This window comes from Salvia splendens, chromosome 11 (genome assembly GCF_004379255.2).
Source record: "Salvia splendens isolate huo1 chromosome 11, SspV2, whole genome shotgun sequence".
Taxonomy (NCBI): Eukaryota; Viridiplantae; Streptophyta; class Magnoliopsida; order Lamiales; family Lamiaceae; genus Salvia; species Salvia splendens.
In genome coordinates, this window is record NC_056042.1 from 26,639,223 (window position 1) to 26,662,318 (window position 23,096).

A 23,096-nucleotide genomic window follows, 5' to 3' on the forward strand; every position below is an offset into this window, starting at 1 on the left:
CACTCCTTGTTAAATTTGAGTACACAGCCAACCTTCCTTTCTTTGATCTTTTTCATCGTTCGAATTGTGACTGAATTGTGAATGAGTATTTATAGAGACTTTTTTGTTTGATATTGTAATTAAGAGTCTCTTCTTATTCCTATATTAATTAGCATTAATTATAAAATAAAGAAAAGCCCAATATGTATTCCTATATTAATTAGCATTAATTATAAAATAAAGAAAAGCCCAATATGTAATTATGTAGAATAAAGTGAAGAGACCCTCCAATTCAAATGATCCTTCTTATTCTTCAATTTCTATCTATTTTTATTTTATTTTTTTATAATATTTATAATGACATCAAAATAATTGGAAAGAGATCAACGTTTTGCTAAACACCGAAATTCAATTACTCTCTAATTTAAAAATCAATGCAGAAAATTAGTATTTGAAATAATTAATGGGTTCAAAGATTAATCCATGGAAGTTACTAAATTATCATCTTTCTCCATATATAAACATCTACTTTGTGGCAGTTACTACTTACTACACGAAAATATAATACTATTTCAAATAATGGTGCTCAAAATTTAATCCAATGGCACGTCCAATTTGTAACTGAGCATATTTATTACTGTAACAAACTATCAATGATCCACACTATTATTTACAAATTAACGTAATCTGATTGTCTATATATCAAATGTGGTGCAGTGCTCAATTCATTCACTGACATTAATTATTAGTTTAGTGTATGCTCAATTCATTAGGTAACTGTCATATTAAGAAAATACTCAAATTAGTCCAAAATTATTAATATTTAAATTCACATCCAAAAGTTCATAAATATTCTAAACCTAGGCCAAAACTCAACTTTTATATATGTATAGATTTTATTAATTTAGACCAATTAAATTTGATATTCAATTTTGGAAAGATTCAATAGCCAATTAACGTTTAATTTTAAACGCTCTTAACGAATTAATGAAAACGGTTGCACCCTTGAACATCGTTACTAATACAGAATTAATGTATCCAATTTAAATCCGTAGATATAACCTCTATAAATACAAATGAAAAAATCTAACCAAACAAACAAGACACGAACATCACCAAATTTTGTTTTAAAATTGGTGAGTATTTTCTAGAATTTAAGAAAATTCCTACGGTCATGAGATAGTAGTATGGAGTATTTATATTCATCTATTTATCTTATTCTTTTTTGTATGTTTTGCTAATATTGTAATCTTACCACAAGAAAAATGAAGTCATGGAATTCATCTTCCTCAATGATCTACAATCTTACATAACTTCATCAGTTATCAAAGTTCGGTGTATGTATTTTTAAAAAGACCAAACCTGGACGACAAATCAACTGTTGTCATCTTGGAATGTGTTTTCCATGATTTTATGGTATGTGTTTTAGCGTTTTTATCATATTATATATTTTTTTAACTATTTATCTAAAATCATTAATTATTAATTTTTTTATTATGTGTTTTAGCGTTTTTATCATATAATATATTTTTTAACTATTTATCTGAAATCATTAATTATTAAAAAAAATTTATCATGCAGAGCCTTAGGATTCAATGAACATTTCCCAAAATCATTACAATATTAGTTTCGTGATCAAATTAGGTAAGGAGCAATTCTTTCTATTTGCTATTTGGACGGTTGAGATTTGTTATTGGGGTTTTGTTGAGCATTAGGATTCAAGGAACATTTCCCAAAATCATTACATATTAGTTTCGTGATCAAATTAAGGAAGGAGTAATTCTTTCTATTTGTTATTTGGACGGTTGAGATTTGTTGTTGGGGTTTTGCTAGGGTGGTTATTTTTTTCTTTCTATTTTTGCTTTTTCTCTTTTTTTATTATAAAAATAGTGGGAATTGGAGTGAAAATTATAGTAAAAGAATTTTTATTTTTATCCGAAGTTTTATAATTGACTTTTTTACCTTTTGATATGTTATTTAGGCAAACTATCAAAAGAGGACTAAAAATATACAAATAGCAAACATTTGGTGTTGGGTGTTAATTAACTTCATCGTATATGTGATAAATATAAACAGATAAAATTTGGAATATCTTAGGCTAATATGGTATTCTTAAAATATCAAAATAGGTAAATTATTGATTCTGTCGCTTTCATTTTATTTGAAAATTACTCATCACATTATAATAGTAAAAAATGTCTTACTCAATCTTTTGTGGATTAAAAATGTTATACTACAATTTTGAACACCTTTTTTTTTGGTAGAACTTAAAAAATGATGGGATATAATTATGCATGAGTGAGATAATATTTAACCAAAATATTATAAAGCCGAGACATTTATTTACAACTATAACATGATATGATCATTTTGAATAAAATGTTGAAATGATAGTGCACATAATCAAATACTAATTTAATGAATCCAACCAAGCATTAAAACACTTCTTTATTTATGTATGGTTAAAAGTGATGAACTATAGTATCAATATCAAAATGTGAGGATTAGTTGGTTAGACCGTTGCAACAACTATCTCACTAAACCAACTGTGGATTTGCTAATGTAATGTATTGATATAATTATATCTTTGTGTTGATAATTTTAATACACAGAATTGAAAGTTATTAGTTATTACTGTAAATTAGTTAGCACACTAACGCAACCTTATATATATTATTAAACCACATATATATTTACTAACCAAAAAATTTATATATTTAAAATATAGAATTTTCTTTAATAATAAATTTATTAAATAAATTGAAACATATAATTTAAGATATTTCAACTTGGAGCCACAACGTATATACAGGTCAAAAAGTGTTCTAATTAACGTTTGTTTTTTATGCAACTATTAGTTTTTAAACTTATTTAATTATATGAGATTTTGTTGGTTTAATAAATTATTAATATAATTTGTGAGTTTAGAACTTGAAATAATAATATTATTTCTCATTTCATAAAAGTATATCCACATTTTTAAAATAGTGCAGGTAGAAAATTAATTTAGTCGTTTGAATATTTATAAATTTTAGGCAAGATTTTAACTATATATTAGTTATGAATCTTTTCAATTTTTGTAAATAATTGTGTATATAATTGATAATAAACATTTTCAGTTATAAGTAACGGTCATTGGATTTGATTGAATTTACTAACTCAGATATGTAAATTTTTAAAAAAAGTTATTGATACTTTTCGTCATTCCTTTGAATAATCTTATTGTTATACATATTTTTTAAAATTATAGTTATATATGTGTGCTTTTTATTTGTTTGTAGTTCATCATTTTATCTTTTTGCGACGATGTTATTGTCCTCTAATATGTTATTAGCTTTATATACTCTAGGTATATAAATATAATAAAATAATACAAAGACTAGGTTATGGGTTTATGGCTCAAGTTGTTGATTTTAAGTTATACTATATTGTACGAGTAGTTTTTAATTTATTGATAGACTGAATTTTTTGTATTCTCCCTAAATCTATACATATATAAAAGGGGAGTTTTGGGGTATTTACCATTTAAGCTTAAATATATAATTTAGATACTATAATGTAGACATTTAAGACTAAAAACTATAATATAGACAATGCCTTCCCATGCTTTGAATCATTTCACACCTTCCATTGAATATTATTAATACTGGAAAATAAAGACTCTGGATCAAGATAACAAAAACTATAATTTATATAAAACTGATTTAAGCTTAAAATTAGAATCTAGACATGCAAAAAGAAAAAGAAAAAGAAACATATAAGTTTTGGCCTTCATTTTGAATAATTACAAGTTTTGGGCATGAATTTGAATATTTATAAATTTTGAAATGTCCTTTTTCATTAAAATTGATTAAATGTAGTTCTATTAAAAATTTGCTATTAATGGTATCAAGTTTAATGTTTCATGAGAAATTTGGGAATAAATGTCTCTGTTCATGAAATTGATGATGAAACGGCAGAAAGTTTTAATTGGCTGCCATGAATATTTACATAATGGGCTCAAGGATTTAACTATAGTTACCGACCATGAAAATCATATTTTGAATGAGATATATACCATTAATCTCTATGATAGATACTCCGTATAATTGTCGTTACATAAAAAACAGGCAAATTGCTATGAGATTTCTACTTCAGAATGGATTAAATCAACATACGCAATAAATATATAAATAAAGGCAAATTCTAATAAACTAATTTAGATAATTAGTTTTACCATAACTAAAACACTCAAACGTTAGGAAAAAAAATTAGAAAATGCGAATTTTACATTTAATGTATAATCATGAATTTTAAAATTTAATGCACAATCATAAAATTCTATCAAATGTTGTTATGCATAGAGAGATGTAACCGTTATTTACTCATAAATATCTAACTTAACTTATGTCGTATAATTAATTGGACCGAATATTAATAACATTTTTGTAGGTTTCAATATTTACAAATTTCAATATTAGGGAAGTTAAAATGTTTTTATTTTATTCGTATTCTAAATGGGAAAAGTGAAAAGTTTAGGAAGAAGTTCGTAATTCTTTTTTTACTATAAATACATGGCATTTGTTATGTTATAATCCAACCATTCCTACATTTTTTTTCATTACATTCTTCGTTGAAATTTTTGCTGAAATTTACTCACTTGGTATTTTTACCCTTCATCTATATTATTATAACATGAAGTCAGTTTTCTATTTTATGATTCCTTTTTGTGGTTTATGTGTTAATAATGTTTGTTTTGTATCCTCAATTCGCTTTCAATTGTTTTGTGATTAGTTGTTTTGTGATTGTGAATTGTTCTTTATTTTTGATATTAAACTTTTGCCTTTGTTTTTCTAATTTATCAGATGGTGAAGATGAACTTTAGGTAGGACAATGGGCATTGTCCGTGTGTTTATTGAGAGTTATAGCTTCGGCTACTTCGTTGTTGTGTCGCGAGTCAGAATGGGTTGGTAATCGTTGTATATTGACGGGAATAGTTGGATGAAAAAATAAATATTAAGGATGATGAATATCGACTGTAAAGTGATTCTTGGCGCAAATTTATTATTTTATATATTGATTTATTATTATTTTTGTTTATTTATGTTCCTATTATTGCACACAATTACAAATGTTACAGATCTAAAACCCCCAAAATAGAATAAGTGATAAACAAAGTAAAATTGAACTGGTTCCAGAGAGAGAATTTTATTTATATTTGGCTCATTTGTTGGTCATGATTAGTATATTTTAAAGTTAAGAGTTTAGAATTTAGGTTTCAAGGTTTGGGTTTTTATTGTATAGGGTCACTATATTGCAATGAAATGAAGCTCGACTAGGAAGTGCCTCACCAGTGCAATCTTAAATTATAGTTTTTGATAAAAAAAATTTCTTAAATCTCATTAGGAGAAGTGGTAATTATACAATTCTTTAGGTTTTTTTTTGTTTTGTGTGATGTAAATTTGCTTTATTTTTTAGTCTCACGGTCAGAGTCATTTTTCCATTTTACAAAAATAATGTAGTGTATTATATATATATGCGTGTGCCTTCAATTTAATTTACTTGCAAAAATGTTTAATTGTGAATATGTGCTATACTATTGGAAAAATAAATTGTTCACTCAATGGTTCAACAATAAAGTGGTTTATTTAAATAAAATATGCATTTAGTAAATTCTCATAATTTTACTACAAACAATATACTAGAATAAACAATATACTAGAATGATTCCATAATTTCATTGTAAACCCAACACATATTTTAATCTTCTTTTCAGATACAACAAATATTTTGTGGGCATACTAAAAGTATTATGTACCCAAACTTGCAAAAACGTTGTACATCTAAGACCATTTTAAGGTTAAAGTCAGTGAGAGTTAGAACTATTTTAAAATTATATCATGATTATTTTTGTTTTGATTTTGAATGCCATTGGAACCATTTTATGTAATAATTAATGTACGGAAGACTCTAAAATTTTGTGACAATAATGAAAAATATACATTTTGCATAGTCAATATAATAAAAGTAAAACATTAAATGGTAAGTTATAGGTATTTTTTGTGTAAATAGACTGATTTGTATTTAATAAAATTATACAAATAAATATTATTTCAGACAAAAATAAAATAAAATGACACAGCTAGAATTTAGAATCATTAAATTATTTAATATTAGTTTTTTATAAAATAGATTTCTAAAGAATAAGTAATGTTTATACACCAATAAAATTTACTACTTTTATCAAATGTATTATTGTATACATTTATAATAATTTATGATTTTAACCCATATAATATTTTTTTTATTTCAAATCAATATTTCATATTTTGAAGAAAATAAAATGGACCGTGCACAACACAGATTTAATAATGTAAAACAAGTGTGTTGAAAATAAAATGGATCGTGCATCGCACGGGTGTGATACTAGTAAAAATATAATGTTGTACTTTTGTACGTGGACTTTTTGTCTAAAACACTGTTAAATTTTTTTAAAAAAAGAACCACAATAAAATTCAATAATAAGAGTAGGTTAAGATCCAAATAAACTTGTAGTAGAGCTAGTGTGATGTATCTTTGTAAGCCCTCTTGCAATAAAGACAAAGACCTTAAGTAGGAATTTATCTTTTAATTGTTTTAAAGTTTTGAATTTAATTTAATACTCCGCACTCCTGATTTCTTTCATTTTTCTTATTTTGAAGACAATAATATTATTTTAGTCGGGGGAGAATGACTGTAACTCATTATCATGCAATTAAACATTATGACATGATATTCAATCTGGTGAACCAAACATAAAACATATTCAATAATGAGAGTATAATCATTCAAACCAAACAGCTATAAGGATTGAGTTTATCTTTTCGATTCCAGTTAATCATAGATTTTTTTGCTCCATGTATATATGACTTACGTACTGTTAGTTTTAAGGATATTCTTTTTGAACGATTTAACAAACAAGAGTTAGAAACTTGAACTTCCCTATCGATTGATTTCGTTCCACTCATATGTTCGGTTATTCTCGAGAACGATTCAACATCGTTAGTACTAGTATTACAAGGCATACTTAGCCTTATATTCCCCCCAAACCTGATCAACATCTTTTCCGAACAACAGATTCCAATACTCTGGCATATAAACTTCCCTCGTCATCCTATTCAGCTCCGGCGTGAACCCTTCTCTCAAACTGTCACAATACTCCAAAAACCTCGACGTCGCGCCATACCCTTCGTCCCACCGCTCCCCCTCCCCGGGCGCCGAGTACCCTTCCACATAGAACGGCGACTTCAACACGGTATAATCTGCCACTAAAAAATGTGCGTCATCTCATGGTACAAAATCGAGGTGAACATAAACTTAGCTCCGTCTCCAGGAGGGTACGTCTCGATGCCCTTGGCGCTCATGTACACGTTGTTGTCTCCGGTCTCGCCGAGGGCGCCTTCCTGGAGGTCTTGGATGATCACGTTTACGACGTCGTCCCGGGAGTGTGGCGCCGCTCGCCCTCCGTTGGCTGCTGGAATAGCTTCCACATGAAGTTGGCGACTTCGGGCATTGTTTGGAGGGTGTACGGGAGATCCCGATGTCGCTGTCGAAGCGCTGGTCGCCTGGGGTGGAGGAGGCGTTGTTGGTGGCGCCGAATCGGACGGCGGCGAGGGTGGCTTGGAGGAGTGAGAGGGCGATCAGGAGACATGGGAGGGATATAGTGTGGGTTTTTGTTGCCATGATATTTTTTTTGGGTGTTACAAATGTGATTGGTTTTTGTGGTATATATATGTTGGAATTAGATGACCATTTTGTTATTGAGGAAAGCTTGTGTGATTGATTTTGTTGGAGATTGGTTTCCTATTTGAAGAATTTGAGGGTGGATTTAATTATATTTTGCCAAGTATATTTTGGCTGGATTAATAATTTGTTGCCATATCTACAAATAAAATATTAAACAAATTCAGTTTAATTCAAAAAAAAAAGGAAGAATTCGTAAACCTCCCTCAACCCACGTTAAAACCGTTTTCCCCTCTCTCCCATAAATCTCTCCCCAACCCTAAACTACCATAAGCCACATTCTCTCTAATATATAGTATTTTTCTTCCTAAATCAGATTTCCCATATTCTCACACCTCTGCAACTAGTCGTATCTCTGCAGCAACAAAACAAGACCTATTCTTCTCAAGTTCAATTCAAGGTATACTCCGTTTGCACCCCAAATTCAGATCGACAGGAGGTATGAATCCTCATTACTCAATTTCAAATCATGAACATATGCTTTTGCTCCCAACATAGCATCATACATCAACCTCCCACAATTAATGCGAATAAACTCCCATCAACAATCAAACTCCAACAATCGAACACCCATCACAGTGTAATTGAAAGCTAAAAACGAAAAGAAACATAATTTGATTTAGAACCTATCTGTTCGGTTGTAATCGGGTTAGTTCCGGGACGTTTTGGGGCTGTTCTGAGGGAATCGGGACTGGTTCGCTTGAAATCGGGGGCTGCAGTGATGTTTCGGGGCTGCACGACCACCGACGGAGCAGCGGCGAACAGCAGCCGACGGCTTTGTGCAGACGGCGACGGCGGCGAACTGCAGCGACGGCTCTGTGCAGCGGCGACAGCAGCGTCCTCCCGGCGAGACAGTAGCTCTTCCGGCGGATTGGCGGCGGTGGCTGGCTGGACGCTGAAGACGACCGATGGCTCTGGTGGAATTAGAGACGGCGACGGAGATTCTGGAACTGCCCGATTTGGGCGAAGAGAATTAGAGAAGAGAATTAGAAAGAGAGAGAGACGTGGAGTATGGTGGAGTGATGGTGGAGTGATTTGGGCCTCAATAATTAAAATTTAGATGTTTTGGTCTCTCTTTTATTTTTGATGGGCTTCTTTATTGAGTTGGGCATTATTAAATAAAATGAGAGATAAGGATGAGTTAATAATTGTTTTAGGACTTTAAAATTTTAAAATGGAGATATAAGGTGGGAAAATAATTAAGTTTTGGGCTTTTAAATAAATCTTTGGGCTGATATTAGTAGTGACGAATTATTTAACTAATTCCGGAATATTTCGAAGGATGAATAATTTTATCCTAAGTCCGAAATAAATATAGTTTCGAAGGGAAATAGTTGCGATAATTTAATTATGCACTTAAATAATTTTGGGATTTTAATTCGATATCGTGGAGGAAAATACGAGGAGCTATCGGAGGAATTATGGGCGGCCACCGAATAATCGAAAACCGAGAAACGAGATAAACGATTTTAATTAGGGTGCATGCATCTTATTTATTTACTTGATTCATTATGTTGATTTATGTGTTATTTAAATGCTAAAGGTGATTCCTTGCAAGCGAGACGTGATACCAAGGAAAAAGAAATAATTTTGGATTAAGAACTCGAGGTGGGCTTTCTTTTTAAATAAGGGCATTTCCCTAAGAATATTTTTATGTGAAAATGTTGTGAATATTTGTCATGCCGTATTTTATTTTTATCTATGGAACCTATCTGATGTGGCTTTTGTCATCAATGGATAATCAAATTCGGGTCTGACTAGGGAGTGAGTCCCTATTCAGGCTAGTGTACACCAATGGGGATCGTGAGCCGTCTTTTGGGTTGGCTGGTCTAGTGACTTGGAATGTGGCCACATTCCTTGTCATCAATGGATCAGATATGGTAGACATCTATGGACAAATGACTGCGCGGTCACGAGTTTTTACAATGGAATTGATTTTAGTGTCTTGAGCATTATACATAGCATTATTCTACTCTCGAATGTCTATCAAATATCTAGAATATGTTGTGTCTTCATACATAGCATTATTCTACTCTCGAAATGCTTCCGCTAAATATTGTTTCTTTTGAGTTGTTGATTATTGAGATACTCTGATTTTATTCGAGTTATTCCCATTTGTTTCGAGCTATGGTCGATTTGTATGGTTTTCCCCTTTCTTCCCCGCTTCTTTAATCCTCCTCTGGTCGCGATCAACCGTGTTTTCTATCCTTAGAAAATGTGAGCGTGACAAAATCAGAGGTAGGAGAAGATCTCCGTCGTCCGCCGCTGTAAGTCTCAACCTTAACATGTCTAACATTTCGCCAGCACATATTTGATCCCCTTGGATTTATACGTTGTGTGAAATCTAAGCTTAGAGCACCAATAGTTATTTTTTACTATTTTTTTTGCTTTTGTAGTTGAGAAACTGCCCAATTAATCTAGGTATAACGGAGCTAGGAATGGTTTCCTTATTTTAATTGCTGGTAATATGCTCGAATGTTTTGTTTGATGCCGTAGTGTTTAATTTAGGTATTTTGGTGCTGTGTAATTTGAATATGTTTAAATGTGTAATCTTTCTAAATGAATGGCTCGCCTTTTGAATTATTTTATGATTAAATTTAGTTGGGGGATTTCTCTAGCACATATTGAAAAATTCAGTCTTGTTTTTTATGTGTGTCTTCTAGTATGACATATGTTTCGTGGTAGAGTTTTTGTTAGAAATATTTCAACTAATTTCATTCGATAGGATTGGGCTTGGCTTCAAAGTGAAATTTGTCAGTGTATTAGTTGTTGGACAATAATTTACTAAATGCACAATTTAGCCATGTTGATGCTTGAATTATTTTGGGCTATACTTTTATGATTTCAAAGTTTTGTTTGTGACCCTTGACGATTAATTTTTTTTGGAGCGTATGGGGGATTAATTTCATTTATTCACCAATAAAATGCGCTCTTTAGGAGTATATTAAAACAATAATTACTCCAGATAATAATTGGAAAAAGTAACATAAAGAAGTTTTCTCTTGAACATCTAAAGAGTACGAATCTATTTATTTCGGATTTCATCGGTACGAGCAGCACGGTTCCCATCTCGTCGGGCGGCCTCTTGCAGCTCTTCGAACAGGCCGCACGAAGCATCCCAAAGATCCTTCGCAAGCCCGACATCATATGAAAGAGCAGAAGAGTTCAAACTCCGACCTCTCCCTCCACAACTCCACAACTCCCCTACAAAAATTCTTCAAGCACTCGCGACCAGTTGTCTCCCCGACGTGAAGGTACTCGTCGAACATATCCGCCGTGGTGCCATAGGCCAACTGCCGTAGCGCAACAATGCACATCTGCAACGGCGATGCCATCTTCCCGATACTGGAAGTATTCATCACGTGACTCCAACGTTTGGACAATGCTGAGAAAAAGATAACGATGCATTTTAAATCGGCGGTGAAAAACGGTCGGGCCCCACCGCGGTTGCTCGACAAAATAGTCTGCAAATAGACGTTCGTGAGCTACGGCATGTTCGCATCGGCCTGGGGATCTGCTCCGCCGCCGCCGCCTCCACGCGCTGCATTTCGGCTAAGCATTCTGCCATTGTATCATTAACGGCATCGAATAAGGCCCGAGTCAACGAGCGACTAACGCCCTCGGAGGTACTCGAATCGTCGTCGGGGTTCATTTTTTTAGTGAGAAAGATTGTAAGATAAATATTGGTGTATGGGGAAAGTGAGAGATGAAAGATAAAATTTGGTATGGATAATAGAATGAGAAATGAGGTGTAAATAGAAAAAAAATTGGAAAAAAAAGGAAAATGCGTTGCATTATCCGCCTCGCCCACAGTGGGTCGGGCGATCCGTGGACGATCTATAGGGCGCGGACGATGCATTGGGCATCGTCCGCATACCCACAGTGGCGGACGATGGCACGCCCGATGCATCAGACGGCCTATCGTCCGCCCTACTGTGGATGCCCTTAGGGAAAAATTGTCAACCCACACTTTATAAACGAAAAAGGAAATAGTAATATGTTTGGATATTTAAAACAAATCAAACCCCAAAATATACATCAAGAAAAGCACGAAAATGACATTTTCATGATAATCATGTTTTACACTTGCCATTAAATCAAAATACTCACCTCTCTCCAGGTTTCTGTTCCCTCTCTCATTGCTCAAGGAACAAATTTAAGGTTAGAAAAGCTTTTTGTTCTGTTGTTAATTTTGATGACTTCAAATTTTATATCTGGAAGTATGCTTATTTGTGCTGAAATTTTAGGAAGAGTATAGCTTGGTCGTGATGATTCATAGTACATTTTTAGGAGAAAATTATTGTGCTTTACAATATCAAACAATGCCAATACCTTGCCGCCCTCCACTTGTTCGATAAAATAAAAACGGTTGGGTTAAACTGATTACTTAAAAGCCTGAATTCGAATCTCTAGGCAATTTTTGTTTCGAACAGGTTTTGTGCCTTAATAGTCTCCCACAACTCTTTAGATGAGTCTTTCAATCTTTACAGTATATATAGGCTCTAATCTAAGATTGTGCATCTTTTCATCATATAGGCTCTTGTTAGGGGGATGAATTATGCTAAAGATTGATATCTAAGAGACTTTTACATGTAGCAATTTTCCTCTTTTGGAATGCTTTTTTATTCTTTATTTTTTAAATGTGAATCCATATAGAAGCTGAATAATTTGTTAATTGCACCCAACTGATAGCACCTTAAATACTTTCAGTAAATTTAATTTCTTTGTTTATGATATCATTTTTATTTATCAATGGCTAACTCCAATCTCAACTCTTTTCCTCGTGATGTAGGTTTTGAGGTGCGAGCGCCTTTTAGCTCACAACTGCTTGTTCTTTGCCGAAAAGGTTCAATTTTGAGCCACTCTTGATCAAACATTTTCTTTTGGAAAATTCCTTTTTGCAAATCTTATCGACTATTCACCTTTTATGTGTAGTATAGAAGTATATTGAAAGGAAAAGAAAAATGGAAGTAGTGAAAAATTTAGTTGAGATTATTAGTTTTATGTGCAACTCCGAGTTCTGGAGAATGGCAATGCTTTGGACGCTTTCTCTCATCTCTTCCTATATGAGCCTGTTCTATCAAACCTTATTCCCGCAAGAGTCGAGATGCTACCCTCGTTGTTCACTGAAAGACTCGACTTTTGTGTCTCCATTCGTGGATAGGCCAATCTGCATAATAACCGGGGTAAGTTTTGGTGAATTTGAGCTTATCTTGGTTTAAAGTCAGTTTTTGTTGAGCATTGTCGGGTTGTGTTCTTTGCAGGCCACGTCGGGTTTGGGTGCTGCCGCTGCACACGCTCTAGCGAAGGAGGGATTTTATGTCGTTCTTGGTAATTTTTCTATAAGTTTTCAACAAAGTCTACTTTGATGGATATCAATAGGGATAACAGCCTGTAATTTATGAAACTTGGACCAAATTTTTGTTTCACACCAACTTAAGTTCAAATACTGAACTTCCAATTCCATTTTATTTTGTTAACAAGACTGTATTTCGCTCAAATTTTGTCCTCATCACAAATTCAAATCAATTTCAGCAACTAATCAGGTTGATTTTGCCAAATCAGATTTCAGGTGGCCATGTCGACATTAAGACAAATTTTTAAGCTTTTGAGCTGGTTTTAAATCATAATTTCTTCGAAGTTAAGTAATTTCCATACTATTATTCATAATATTTATAATTGCAAATTTTGTGTAGTCTGGATTTATTTTGTGAGATTTGCAAAAAGATTTTTTTTTAGTTTTTAGCTCAAGAAATATTTGAACTTATAGATCCTTTTTGTGGTTTGTTGTGAGTTGATTTCATGTTTATTCTCATACTTGCAGTTGGAAGATCATCCGAGTTCTTATCGCAGGTGTAGAAAAATTGAAGCCACCCTTTTCTAAAATATCATACTCGGGCTTCTTTTATGATGCTTATTTGTCGAACCAATATGTTCTTTCAGGCTGTATCCGAGATCAAGAGTCGAAACCCTGATGCTTACCTAAAAGCTTTTAAGGTCGATTTGTCTTCCTTCGAGTCGATCCTCGAGTTCAAACACTCGCTCGGGCAATGGCTACATGACTCAAACATGCATCCGTCTGTTCAGCTCCTGCTAAACAATGCCGGGATTTTAGCAACTTCGCGTAGAGTTACTTCTGAAGGATATGATCAGTTATTATTTACAGATGTAGAATTGGGTCCAAATCCGTGTATCTAGGTGCAATGATCCCATTCATGATTAACTTGTTTTTTTCTTCGATTTGTAGGATGCTCGCCATGAATTACATTGGGGCATTTTGTCTCACCAAAGTTTTGCGTCCCCTTCTTGAAAACAGCGTGGTTCCTTCCCGTGTGGTGAACGTCTCATCATTTACTCATCGAAATGGTAAGATCCTGGCAGCGCTGATCACCTAATCTTTCAAATACTCAATCATATGTTTTCTCAGTCTCTCCTATTCCAGTTTGCTGCAGGCACGCGGACACAGAAACCATATCCGGGAAATTCTTTATGAAATCAAAGTATTACCCGTATGCATCTATTTACGAGTATTCTAAATGTAAGCATGCTACCTCATGGTAAATCCAAAGTGTGCTGCAGCTGCTAATTTCTCTTGTCATCCATTAACAGTATGCATATTGCTCTTCTCGTATGAGCTTCACCGGAAAGTTGGTCTAACGAAGAAATCTCATCATTTATCCATTGTGTAGGTATTTGGTTTCGCTTTGCTTTGCTTTTAGCATTGTCCTATGATTTTTCCGATTTGTCTCCGTTTGTGGCAGTGCTGCGGATCCTGGTGCCGTGAAAACAAACATCATGCGAGAAATCCCTTCATTCGTGTCGACAATGGCTTACACAGCAATGAAACTCTTAGGTGTTCTTCAGTCCTCAGAAACCGGTGTGAACGCTATTGTTGACGCGGCACTGGCCCCTCCGGTAAGTACTCAAGGTCATTTCGGACTTCTCGTTGACTATAAACCGAGCAACGCAGTTCCTATCTCTAGTGTCTTGCCACATCTCTAACCATAGACTACATAGTTATTTTCAATTCATGACCTTTAGGATAATAGGATATGCTAAAAAATGGTGAAATTTTGGAAAATATGTTGAGAGGTCCCAACATTTTTACCTAAAAGTGCTAAATTTCAAGAATTAAGTTGATAATAAGTAGTAATAACCTATAGCTTGATTATTTGGAATAAATTTTACCTATAGGAAGTATCAGGGGTCTATTTTTTCGGAGGGAGAGGTCGGAGTTTGAACTCTTCTGCTCTTTCATATGATGCCGGGCTTGCAAAGGATCTCTGGGATGCTTCGTGCGGCTTGTTCGAAGAGCTGCAAGAGGCCGCCCGACAAGATGGGAACTGTGCTGCTCGTACCGATGATATCCGAGATAAATAGATTCGTACTCTTTAGATGTTCAAGAGAAAACCTCTGTATGTTACTTTTTCCAATTATTATGTGGAGTAATTATTATTTTAATATACTCCTAAATAGGGCATTTTATTGGTGAATAAATGAAATTAATCCCCCCTACGCTCCAAAAAAATTTAATCGTCAAGCGTCACAGACAAAACTTTGAAATCATAAAAGTATAGCCCAAAATAATTTATTAATATCATAATCTATTATTGGTTTTATTTAATGCCATGATCAAATCCAAAATTGACCTAATAAATGCTACTCCCAAAATTTCACCTAACTAGTATCACGCTCGTGCGATGCACGGGTCATTTTAATTTCTTCTTATTTATTTCATTATGCAAAACAAAATTTTTGAAATGATAAACAAAAGAATATTCGACATCCTCTTACTTTGGATTTTACTTTTTCAATCACATTAACCCCACATAGCCACAAGAGTGCGTTTAAATGCTAACTTTTCTTAAAAATGTCAGTACGATCACATTAAAATTTCAACACATATTTGTTTTGACATTTTAATAAACTGTTAATTCTGTGAAAATATGAATTAACCGTTGAGTTATAACTGCAGGAGCAAATTTACGTTGCAATAATTTAATATTGCACTGGTGAGACACTTCCTGGTCGAGATTCATTTCATTGCAATATAGTGACCCTATACACTAAAAACTCAAACCTTGAAACCTAAATCCTGAACCCTTAACTTTAAAAATATACTAATCATGACCAACAAATGAGCCAAATATCAATAAAATTCTCCCTCCGCCCCAGTTCAGTTTTACTTTGTTGATCACTTATTCTATTTTGGGGTTTTAGATCTGGATTTGATATATTTATTGTTTAATGAAAGAAAACAAAAAATTATTGACATATATATGCAATGGTGCATGATTGACATGTGCAAAACCAAGTTAAAATATCATATGTTTAAACTCATTTAATAAATTTATTAATAAAGAAAATTCTATACTTAGATACATAAATTTTATGTTTAATATAAATATTGTATAGTATATTTTTGATTTTTTATATTTCACAACAAATTGGATTAAATTAGTGAATTCAATTATAACTATGGTGGGACATTTAAACTCAAAATATGATTTTGATATATGTTGAATTTAAGTATTTTCACATTAAAAAAATATTATTTTTTAGTATTTTAAAAATTTATTCCAATCAAAAGAAGATCCTGCCTTGTTAATATTTTGAGATTTTGTATGCATGTTTATAAGATAAATTGAAATTAAAGTCTAGGGAAAAAAATTGAATCTTTATTTCATTACACTTGTAAATCTATTTGGAGATTTTGTTTATAAGACCAATTATTACTACTATTGGTCTAAATAGCCAAAAATAATCAATAAGTACCTTCATTTTATCATTAACCACGATTATGGGATAAAATTCTGAATATATGTAATCAAAATAATCCATAAATATATATTAAAAGATACCTAAAGATCAACATCATCGTCAACAATAAATATAATATGATACTTGATAACATGCAAACCAAAATATAAAATTGAATAGAGTGATGGACGAATTACCGATAGCAAAAAATAATGAACTATCGAGAAACCAATTAGTAAATGAACAAATCAAGAAACCAATTATTATTACTATTGGTCTAAACACTAAAAAATAATTGATAGGAAATACCTTTATTTGACTTTTCCATAACCATTAGCAACAATTATGTGATGAGACCTCGAATATATATCATCAAAATAATCTATAAAATATTTAAAAAAATACCAAACATTCAAAAATCATCATCAACAATAAATATAATAACATAATAATTAAAATATTAAAATGCATAAAATGATACGCGAATTAAGAAAAGCAGAAAATTACTACGTATTGGATGGATAAATAGATAATTCCTTCAAAATGAAAGTCTTCGCTAAAAATGCCACAATACAATACTTTTTTTCTTTGTTTGGTGCCTTTTCTCAAACCTCCCGAGGCATACACACACACATATATATAGTGTTTACAACTTTGAATCTTGAAAAAAACATAAATGACAATATAATGATAATAATGGAAAATAGAATGCACCCTCCTCCACTTCTTGTAACAGCCAAAAACTGTAAATTTTTATATTCATAATGATGAATTTGCCACCCCACTTTCTCATGCAGTAAAGATAGAAAATTTAATACTATGAAATTGTTAATATTCGTATCAACTTATTACTACTATGAATTATTATTAGTTTTGATATAGTAAATAAAATTGTAACGATAGTAACTTATTACGTTTGAACTATATAATAAATATTCGTATCAACTTATTACTACTATGAATTATTATTAGTTTTGATATAGTAAATAAAATTGTAACGATAGTAACTTATTACGTTTGAACTATATAATAGTTTTTATTCTTAAATGTCTAGATTATAGTATTTAAATTATATATTTAAGCTTAAATGACAATTCCTTAAATGTCTAGATTATAGTATTTAAATTATATATTTAAATTATATATTATGTATAGATTACTAGTAAAATATGCATACGCGCGCTGCTCATCTTCTCCGGTTCTCCCCCGCCTTCCATCACCACCGCAACCGCCTCCTCTCCGTTCATAGTGTACATGTATTGCATGCATGTAGTGAGTGGATTGAGGAAGATCGCTATCTAAGAATTGCCTATAAGATTGTCAGTTTGATGGTTTGATTCTTTTTCAATCAATAACAACATTTTCACATCCCTTTCAACTCTTATGACGTACAAAAACTAGATGAATCATGGCCACGACTTTCGCAACATGCCACCATCACTAAAAATTTCTAGAATTAATGGAAATTTTCGATTATACTCTATTTGTAGTAGTAGTAATAATTAGACTATCAAAATACATTTCCTTGTATGCACAATTATATAGTACCAAAATTAGTGAAGGGATCATGGCCTTAAATCGCATAATTTCGAATTAACTTTGTAGCTGACTAATTTCAAAATTAGTAAATATTTTAATTATATACAAAATATATAAAAACAAGAGAAAAAATCGATTGACCTTTACCAGCCACAAACCGATGAACGTGAGGATGATAATAAACTTTTCAGTGGGCACTAAAACAAACACTTCCTACATAGCATATTCTGGAAAATTCTGTATTTATAAAGTTGATGTGAATGTATACATTATGTAAATATTTATATTTGTACACTACTAAAAAGGTATGGATTCCAAGAATTGTGTCTACATCTAAGGAATCTGATGATTCATTGGGTCCATTCATCTTTATCTTGTTGATGAATGAGATACATGTTAGAAACAATGGGAAGAAATTCCCAAGCAGTTTACATGCGGTACTCTAACTATTACAATCGAAAGGAAACTTGCAACAAAAGAGGATGAAAATTACAACGAAAATAAAGCAAACCAAATTTATAAGTCGAGTCGAGGAAAGTCCTTTTTCTGCAAGACGAAATACGCCCCGGCTAGTACTCACGGATTGGCGTAATGTCCCCAAAGATGAAACGACTTTCCTCCTATCGAGTTGAAGCACCTCAAACTCGTAGGCTCCGGCAAACTTGAATTGGAGGCGAGAACCGAGCAATGCAATGCTCCTAAGATGCGAACTAGAATGCTTGAGCTAGAGAGAAGAGAGAATGTTTGTTGTTGGTGTGTTTTCCATCTACAAATCCATGCCTTATATAGGCTAGAGATGGAGACATGAAAGATCATGACATTAAGACACTACATAAAGAATTTGGGGGTGAAAGGCCAAAGGACTTAGCCACATGAAAGGCCAAAAGCCTATCTCTTTTCCCCCACATTTCCCACGTTTCCTACAATCCCTCACATTGGTTAGAGCGTTGCAAGCTCAAACCAACACCAGACATGTATGCATGTATGCAAACTCTTTTGCTCAATTCTCGAGAAACAATATTGCATTTGGAATAGTAGCTTGGAGCTTTGAACTTTCCATAGTCAACACTATCGGGCATACCGGCGGCCTGGTGGACGTGATGTCTTGAACCATTCCTCCTTGGTGTATACCGAGACAATAATATTGACACAATATTATTTACAAACTCATCAGTTCTCACGTTTGTATCCTTTACTGGCCATGGAACACCACTTTGGATTCATAAGTGATTCACATGTTGAAGCGGCCCACACTTCTTCACTTACATAGGTGATTCTTTTCCAGGTATCCTGCAATACCCACCTCCTCGAGGTTTCTAAGAATCATTAAAAGTCAAAACTTAGCCTCTTACCACAAGCAGGTTACAACACTCAATGCTTTCTAAAGAATGAGCGAAGATTAAAAATCTTACGAGTGTTACAACTAGATTCATATAGCTTCGTTTTCCCATTGAACCAAGCCCATGGGATCTCCAATCGTATGGTTGGGTTACCACTATAATCATCTTTTAAGATGTGGTTTTCAGTCCCATTCCTTTTAGCAATTTATGCATTTGATCACGGTTTAAACCTTTTGTTAACGGATCCGCTAAGTTATCAACTGACCTTACATAGTCAACTGTGATAACACCACTTGTGATCAACTGTCTGACGGTATTATTTCGCCGACGAATATGTCGAGACTTACCATTGTATAAGCCACTATGTGCTCTCCCTATAGTTGCTTGGCTATCACAGTATATCACTACTGTCGGCACTGGCTTCTTCCAACATGGAATACATTCTAGGAAATTTCTGAGCCACTCGGCTTCTTCCCTTGCTTTATCCAATGCGATAAACTCAGATTCCATGGTGGAACGAGCAATACACGTTTGTTTCGTTGATTTCCACGAAACAACACCACCCCCCACAATGAACACATAACCACTCGTCGAGAACGAGTCTTTTGAATCAGAGATCCAATTTGCATCACAGTACCCTTCAAGTACTTGGGGATATCTTGTGTACTGCAGCTCAAAGTTAAGAGTATACTTCAAGTATCTCAAAACCCTACGCAGAGCTTTCCAATGTTCCTTGCTTGGGTTGCTCGTAAATCGGCTCAGCTTATTCACCGTATACGCAAGATATGGTCGGGTGCAGTTTGTGATAAACATCAAACTCCCTATGATCCTTGCATATTCTTCTTGAGCTACAGGCTCACCCGTGTGCTTACTCAAATGCACGTTGGGTTCCAATGGAGTCTTAGCTGGCTCACAATCGAACGAGTGAAATTTCTTTAGCACTTTCTCAATATAATGAGATTGTGTCAGAGCAATTCCCTCGTGATTCCTTTTAATTTTGATTCCGAGAATCACATCAGCTAAACCCATATCTTTCATGTCGAAGTTTCTCTTCAACATATTTTTGGTTTCGTTGATAATGGCACTACTGCTGCCCATAATCAACATATCATCTACATAAAGACACACAATAACAAAACCGTTATCTGTGTTCTTAATGTAAACACACTTATCGCACTCATTGATAAAGAATCCATTTGCCAACATCACGTTGTCAAATTTTAAATGCCATTGTAATGGTGCTTGCTTCAACCCATATAATGACTTCACCAGTTTGCATCCTTACGCTCTTGCCCAGGCACAACAAACCATTCGGGTTGTTCCATATATATTTCTTCTTCCAGATCACCATTCAGAAATGCAGTTTTCACATCCATTTGGTGAATCTCAATGTTGTGCAAAGCAGCAATCGCAAGAAGCACCCGAATGGAAGTGATTCTCGTAACAGGTGAATAGGTATCAAAAAAGTCATGCCCTTCTTTCTGCTTAAAGCCTTGGACAACTAGGCGAGCTTTGTACTTATCTATAGTACCATCGTGCTTATATTTCCTTTTCAGAATCCACTTGCACCCTAAAGCCTTACAGCCTTCAGGCAAGTCTACTAACACCCAAGTGTTATTTCTCATGATGGATTCAATTTCACTGCTGATAGCTTCTTGCCACCATGCTGCGTCTGGGCCAGACAAAACTTCCGCCAATGACTTTGGTTCGTCATCCAACATAAAAGTTCTGAAGTCAGGACCATATGTTTTAGCAACTTTAACTCTTTTACCACGTCTTGGTTCAACATCCTCAGGACTTGACCTCGTCCTTTTTGGAGAATTAGAACTAGTGGATTCATCCATCATTCTTTCACTAGAACGATCCTCTTGCCTCTTACAAGGGTAAACATTCTCAAAGAATATAGCATTCCTTGACTCAATCGTTGTTCCTTCAGCCACGCCAGGCACAACTGACCTATGGACTAAGAAACGATAGGCACTACTATTAAGTGCATGGCCAATAAAGATGCAATCGACTGTTTTAGGGCCTATTGCAACTTGTTTCGGAGGTGGCACTTCTACCTTCGCTAAACACCCCCACACTTTGAGGTATGAATACGAAGGTTTCTTCCCTTTCCACAACTCATAAGGAGTCACATCCTTATTTTTTAGTGGAATTTTGTTTAGGATATGATTCGCTGTTAACACAGCCTCCCCCTACATGTTCTGGGATAAACCAAAAATAATCAATAGAGCATTTATCATCTCTTTAAGTGTTCGATTTTTTCGTTCAGCAACTCTATTTGACTAGGGAGAATATGGAGCCGTTGTTTGGTGAATTATACCACTTGCATGACATAATTTTGCAAACGGAGCTACATACTCACAACCTCTATCACTTCGAGCACACTTAATTCGACAATTAAGTTGATTTACAGCTTCATTTTTGAAGTCTTTGAATGCTTCAATTGCCTCATCTTTACTTCTTAATAAGTAAAGGTAACAATACCTTGTGCAATCATCTATAAATGTGATGAAATACTTTTTACCACCTCTTGTTTGCACAAATTTCAAATCACATACGTCTGTATGGATCAATTCAAGAGGTTTTGTGCTTCGCTCTACCGAATGGAACGGCAGTTTAGCCATTTTAGCTTCAACACACACTTCACATCTTTCTTGTGAGTTAAACTTATCTACTTTTAGTAAATTAAGATTTACTAATCTTTTTATAGCATTTAGATTTACATGTCTCAATCTATTATGCCATAAGTCAGAGCCTTCAAGCAAATAAGAGGATGTGTCATCTTCCTTATTGCTTATTCCTTTTCCACGGTGAATGACCATAACATTCAGCTCAAAAAGTCCATTCACTAGGTGACCTTCACCTATGAATTTTCCATTCTTGGTCAATATAACCTTTTCGAATTCAAATTCTAGTGAAAATCCATGATTTACTAGAAGTGAGCCTGAAACCAAATTATTTCGGATGTCTGGGACATGCAGCACATCCTTGAAGGTAAGAACCTTTCCAGATCCTAATTTTAGGAACACATTACCCACACCAACCACCTTAGAAGAGGCTTGGTTTCCCATGCGTACTTTTCTACCTTCAACAGATTTGTAAGTACAAAAAACGCTTATCTCGGAGCACACATGACATGTGGCACCCGTATCAATAAACCATTCATTTGGATTATTACCATGGTCCACGTCGGAGACCATTGCGATCACCTCGTGATCTTTGTTGTTTATAACAACACGTTCAAATAATTTGCACAATATTGTCTCCATCAATAAGTACACAATTATATTGAACCATATGTGCATTGGTATATTCAACACCACAAGCATCCCAAATATTACTACTAAGTCTAAATTGATCTTGCTTGTCAAATGACAAACAATAAACACAATTCTCGAGAGAATGGATCTCAAGGAATTAACCACTTCGTAGCCCATGAACATTGCAACGGCTCATTTCTTCATTCCAGCTTTGAAGCTCATGTTTTCTCCAACTTCGATTGATATAATCCTGTCTTAGAAGAGTACAATAATTTATCTTGCGACTGTTAGAAATAATGGGAAGAAATTCCCAAGCCGTGTACAGGCGGTACTCTAACTATTACAATCGAAAGAAAACTTGCAACAAAAAGAGGAATGAAAATTACAACGAAAATAAAGCAAACCAAATTTATAAGTCGAGTTGAAGTAAGCCCTCTTTCCGCAAGACGAA

At 33.7% G+C, this 23,096-nt stretch overlaps 1 protein-coding gene across 5 annotated transcripts; it reads left to right on the forward strand.

The window, feature by feature from the left end:
- The first annotated feature begins 7,982 nt into the window (after positions 1-7,982).
- LOC121755681 (dehydrogenase/reductase SDR family member on chromosome X-like) lies at positions 7,983-15,250 on the forward strand. Of its 5 annotated transcripts, XM_042151031.1 has the most exons (13): positions 7,983-8,179; positions 9,284-9,348; positions 11,861-11,901; positions 12,533-12,586; positions 12,676-12,926; positions 13,005-13,071; positions 13,565-13,593; positions 13,684-13,892; positions 13,988-14,106; positions 14,183-14,278; positions 14,350-14,425; positions 14,502-14,655; positions 14,935-15,250. In XM_042151031.1, the coding sequence occupies exons 5-13, from the start codon at positions 12,705-12,707 to the stop codon at positions 15,118-15,120; spliced, it is 1,158 nt and encodes a 385-aa protein (XP_042006965.1). In that variant the 5' UTR covers positions 7,983-8,179; positions 9,284-9,348; positions 11,861-11,901; positions 12,533-12,586; positions 12,676-12,704; the 3' UTR covers positions 15,121-15,250. The 5 variants fall into 5 exon arrangements, with proteins under 5 accessions (XP_042006965.1, XP_042006963.1, XP_042006964.1 ...); XM_042151029.1 differs by lacking the exon at positions 9,284-9,348; XM_042151030.1 differs by lacking the exon at positions 9,284-9,348 and having other exon boundaries at positions 12,681-12,926.
- The last annotated feature ends 7,846 nt before the right edge of the window (positions 15,251-23,096 follow it).

Bases quoted from the DNA above. Each gene is read 5' to 3' on its own strand.
- LOC121755681 (XM_042151031.1), top strand. From the start codon at position 12,705: ATGGAAGTAGTGAAAAATTTAGTTGAGATTATTAGTTTTATGTGCAAC. The intron at 13,594-13,683 runs GTGTAGAAAAAT...ATGTTCTTTCAG, and splicing joins CATCCGAGTTCTTATCGCAG to GCTGTATCCGAGATCAAGAG. The intron at 14,426-14,501 runs GTAGGTATTTGG...CGTTTGTGGCAG, and splicing joins TCTCATCATTTATCCATTGT to TGCTGCGGATCCTGGTGCCG.